The 4,768-nt window shown below is 54.1% G+C and overlaps 1 protein-coding gene across 1 annotated transcript; it reads left to right on the top strand.

Annotated features, from left to right (window-relative positions):
* Positions 1 to 373: 373 nt before the first annotated feature.
* Sp9 (Sp9 transcription factor) lies at positions 374 to 3,062 on the top strand. The gene is made up of 2 exons (XM_057755472.1): positions 374 to 515; positions 1,511 to 3,062. Exons 1-2 carry the CDS (start codon positions 495 to 497, stop codon positions 2,948 to 2,950), a joined length of 1,461 nt encoding a protein of 486 aa, XP_057611455.1. The 5' UTR covers positions 374 to 494; the 3' UTR covers positions 2,951 to 3,062.
* The last annotated feature ends 1,706 nt before the right edge of the window (positions 3,063 to 4,768 follow it).

The following is a 4,768-nucleotide window of genomic DNA, read 5'->3' as shown; positions in this document are numbered from 1 at the left end:
CAACATCTTGAGGTGACCCGTGTGTGTGTGTGTGTGTGTGTGTGTGTGTGTGTGTATGTATGTGTGTGTGTGTGTGGTGGTGGGGGTCTTGCGGATCTGTCTCAAAGGTACTTAAACCTGGCTTGGTACGTGAGTGTGTGTAAATTTTTAATTGCACTGTAATTTCTTCTGTCCCCAGTCCCCCCCTCCCACCCACGCCCGCAGACTTGACTGGCACGCGCCAGGAGCCCGGGCTCGGGCCCCTCGGCGCGTCTGATTGGCTGCGGGGCAGCTCCCGTCTGCTCTGCCTGCGCCCTCATTGGGCGAGAGGCGCAGTCAGCGGCACTTCAAAGCGGGCGCTCCTCGCACTTAGGCTGAGTTTTGCCGGCGGGAGCCCAGAGTCCGCTCGGCGCGAGCGCGGGACGCGGGAGCCGCGCGGGATCCGAGCTGTGTTTCCCAGCAGCCGCCAGGCTTAGCACCGCTCCCGGCCTCGTCGCGCAGCCAACAGACCTGCTATGGCCACGTCTATACTCGGGGTAAGTAAAAAAGCCCTGCAACGCAGTTGCTCGTTGTTTTTTTTTTTTTTTGACTGGAGTTGTGTTTTTCTTTATGGCTTCTCTGGGTCCTCGGCTTCTATGAAACTGTTGCTGGACCGCAGCCTCAGGTTCCTTTTGAGCATTTTCCACATTTCCGGAACTGATCTTTTCAAGTTATTGGAACCTGGAGCACTGCCTTTGCAAGCAAAGAATTTAAGCAAATTCCCTTTTAATTGGTTTTAAAGCAAAGCTGAAGGTTTCTATTCCTCCCTTTGACTTTACCCCACCCCCTTGCTTTGGGGTTGCATTACAGGACAGTGCTTTCAGAAAAGTCTTGTTTTGCAGGCCATGCAGTTACATTAATAAACATTTACATTTGCGTGGCTCCCCAGTTTGCCCTTGACTTTGAAAGCCGTCACCGGGCCGTTTATACTCGGATTATTTTTGTAACTGAGTGCGTGTGTGTGTGTGCTTGTGTGTGTGTAAATATTAAAACCACGGTTTTGAACTATAAAAGAAAATAGCTAAGTCGTAGCCACTCATGCGAGGAGTGCTCTAAGTTTCTCCCAGCCCTGGACCGCTATTTCGGCCATCCCCCTGCCCTCGCGTGTTTGTTGTCTGTGTTTACCTTCGTGCTACACCCGGAAGGACGACTTGGGGGCTCCTGGGAGAACAGTGGGTTTATGGCGTCAATCCAAGTCTGATTCTAGACAAGGGTGGCAGCGAACTAGGTGAAGGAAACCGAGGCATCTCTGATCTATAGTCTCACGGAAGAACAACTTTCCAGGGCCAGGTCCTCCACGCTTGTGATCGCCTCTGTCTTGCGCGGGGAGCTGCAAGTCCTCGGCCAGCGCGTGGGGAGGAGGCGCGAGCCGGGGTGTCAGGGCCCTCTGGGACCCGCTCCGGGCTACAAGGCAGCTCACGGGTGCACTTTGTGTCTTCCCCCCACTTCCTTCTCCTCCTCCTTGCTCCCTCCCCCACCCCACCCACTCCAGGAAGAGCCACGCTTCGGAACGACCCCGTTGGCCATGCTGGCGGCGACCTGCAACAAGATCGGCAACACCAGCCCGCTGACGACGCTGCCCGAGTCCAGCGCCTTCGCCAAAGGCGGCTTCCACCCCTGGAAGCGCTCTTCGTCCAGCTGCAACCTCGGCTCCAGCCTCTCCGGCTTCGCTGTGGCCACGGGCGGCCGCGGCTCGAGCGGCCTGGCGGGTAGCTCGGGAGCCGCCAACAGCGCCTTCTGCCTGGCCTCCACGTCCCCCACGTCGTCCGCCTTCAGCAGCGACTACGGCGGCCTCTTCTCTAACTCTGCGGCGGCGGCGGCCGCGGCGGCTGGCGTGTCCCCGCAGGAGGCGGGCGGCCAGTCGGCCTTCATCTCCAAGGTGCACACGACGGCTGCCGACGGCCTGTATCCGCGCGTGGGCATGGCGCACCCGTACGAGTCGTGGTACAAGTCGGGCTTCCACTCGACGCTGGCGGCGGGCGAGGTGACCAACGGCGCTGCGTCGTCGTGGTGGGACGTGCACAGCAGCCCCGGCTCCTGGCTGGAGGTGCAGAACCCCGCCGGGGGGCTGCAGAGCTCGCTGCACTCGGGCGCCCCCCAGGCCTCGCTGCACTCGCAGCTGGGCACCTACAACCCCGACTTCAGCTCGCTCACGCACTCGGCCTTCAGCTCCACGGGCCTCGGCTCCTCGGCCGCCGCCGCCTCGCACCTGCTCTCCACCAGCCAGCACCTCCTGGCCCAGGACGGCTTCAAGCCAGTGCTGCCCTCCTACTCGGACTCCAGCGCTGCGGTGGCCGCGGCCGCCGCCAGCGCCATGATCTCGGGTGCCGCGGCCGCCGCTGCCGGGGGCAGCTCCGCGCGCTCCGCCCGCCGCTACTCTGGCCGTGCCACCTGCGACTGCCCCAACTGCCAGGAGGCCGAGCGGCTGGGTCCGGCCGGGGCGAGCCTGCGACGCAAGGGGCTGCACAGCTGCCACATCCCGGGCTGCGGCAAGGTGTACGGCAAGACGTCGCACCTGAAGGCGCACCTGCGCTGGCACACGGGCGAGCGGCCCTTCGTGTGCAACTGGCTCTTCTGCGGCAAACGCTTCACGCGCTCGGACGAGCTGCAGCGGCACCTGCGGACTCACACGGGCGAGAAGCGCTTCGCCTGCCCAGTGTGCAACAAGCGCTTCATGCGCAGCGACCACCTGAGCAAACACATTAAGACGCACAACGGGGGCGGCGGGGGCAAAAAGGGCAGCGACAGTGACACGGACGCCAGCAACCTGGAGACGCCCCGCTCCGAGTCCCCAGACCTCATCCTGCACGATTCCGGCGTCAGTGCAGCCCGGGCGGCTGCAGCGGCTGCAGCGGCGGCGGCAGCAGCGGCGGCGGCTGCGGCGGCCTCGGCGGGAGGCAAAGAAGCTGCGACCGGTCCCAACGACTCCTAGAGGTTGGCGGAGAGGCGCGAGCGAGCAAGTAGAGACACCCAGAGCGAGCGAGAGGTTCGGAGGGCGAGCGAGTGGGCGCACGGGAGGGCAGGGGCTCCAGTGACGCCCCCGAGCCCAGGTTGGGCAAGAGGTGGAGCCGCGCGGATCCCCAGGCGGTGGCCGGAGTTCCCCTCCACCCAATGCGCCCAGACGAGAATCGAGGTCCAGAAACAAAACAAACCATCCTCCGACACAAACAGGTTCAAAATTACAAACACACACACACGCGCACACACACGCTTACACCCCGGAGACCCACAACTGCAAGAACGCACACTCGCGCGCGCACTCACGCAACCACACGCACAAACTTCTCCAGAGAAGAGCAATACACAGAAATGCCCCCACCCCCACTGCCCATTCCTTCCACCATCCTCTGTCCTTTTCTCAAAAACAAAAAACAAAAACCTAGCTACCACTCAGCAAAGGACTGTCAGAACTTTCGAATGAGAACAAACGAAACCTATAGAAACAGACCCTTTGTGTGGATTATATTATATATAAAATGCTCCAAGTCCTGCTTGATGTCTACTTACAATGAGACTTTTTTTTTTCCTAAAAAAAAAGGAAGCATCAAAAAAGGCTTAAGGTGAGATATTCAATGGGAAGTCTAGCAACAGTTTCTCTGTATTTCATAACATCTGTATAAATAGGGTTCGAAGGATTGTGTTCTCTTTTAATTTCTTGTAAATGTTCATTCGAATAGTTTTTTTTTGTGAATTCCTGAAATTCAGGGAGTTTCTTTTTAATTTTCTGATGCACTTTGTGAAAGTCAGTATATATGTAAAAGATATTTAAAATGTTGAGTTACCATTTCACTCGAACACGTAAGTTAAGGTCATCTAAAGAAATTAAATGCGTTTATCTGTATGAAGAAAACCTTGACATCATATTTTCATTTTGGTATTATTAAAGAACTCTGAACACTTTTTTCCCCTTAAAAAATATCCTGTTTCCCCCTCAATAATCTTTAATGTGGGATCAATTTTTTTTGTGGTGGGAAACAAATTTTCTTATTGTTAGTTGTAGGCAATGAAGTTTATATGGGCTGCAAAAGCCATAGAACATATACATTTTGGGAAGTCAAAATTATTTATTTGTATAACAACAGCATAAATTAAATTGGATTATAAGGCTGAGTACTTGTATCACTTAATGGGAGAGCTAGTAAAAGGTGATATTTTAAATCTTTGGATCGCCTTTTTAAAAAGCAAGGTCTTTGGGCAGTTTTAACTAGGGAGGTACCTACATCTCCCAGAGGGCTCAGAGAGAACTGGTGGATTTGTTTTTTAAATCTGATTTTTAAACAATTTGTGAAAGAAAAATCTTTCTAGGAAAAAAAAACAGTCTTAGTTTCCAAGGCCCTCTACATTGGGAGGCATCTCTGGGGAATAAATCGCTAGAGTCAATACCCCGGAAAAGACATTTCATGCCTAAATGAAAATCTTGTTAAATGTTATTAATTTTGACTTAGAGCACACAGCAGCCCCCTGTGCCTTGTATTCCCTTATTAGGGATTCATGTCTTATCAAATATCTAATTAATCTCCTAGACATCATTTGTTCTGGCCAACTTTATCTCAGCTGGTCCACGGGGAAAACTCCAAATATTCTCTGTGACAAAGCTCCCTTGAAGATCTTTTTAATTGTCTAAATTAACTGCACCAAATTTGCATGTCAAACGGTAAAGGGCAACCTGAGATAAAATGTAAACGTTTTAGAAGCCCCAAACTAAGCACTTGATTTGATAACTAGGCTTTTTAATGTTAGGGAAGACAAC

The sequence above is a fragment of the Chionomys nivalis genome, chromosome 22 (genome assembly GCF_950005125.1).
Source record: "Chionomys nivalis chromosome 22, mChiNiv1.1, whole genome shotgun sequence".
In the NCBI taxonomy this organism is placed as follows: Eukaryota; Metazoa; Chordata; class Mammalia; order Rodentia; family Cricetidae; genus Chionomys; species Chionomys nivalis.
Note: the sequence above shows the minus strand (reverse complement) of the source record. Positions and strands in the feature narration are given on the sequence as shown.

Bases quoted from the DNA above. Each gene is read 5' to 3' on its own strand.
- Sp9 (XM_057755472.1), top strand. From the start codon at position 495: ATGGCCACGTCTATACTCGGG. The intron at 516-1,510 runs GTAAGTAAAAAA...CACCCACTCCAG, and splicing joins TGGCCACGTCTATACTCGGG to GAAGAGCCACGCTTCGGAAC.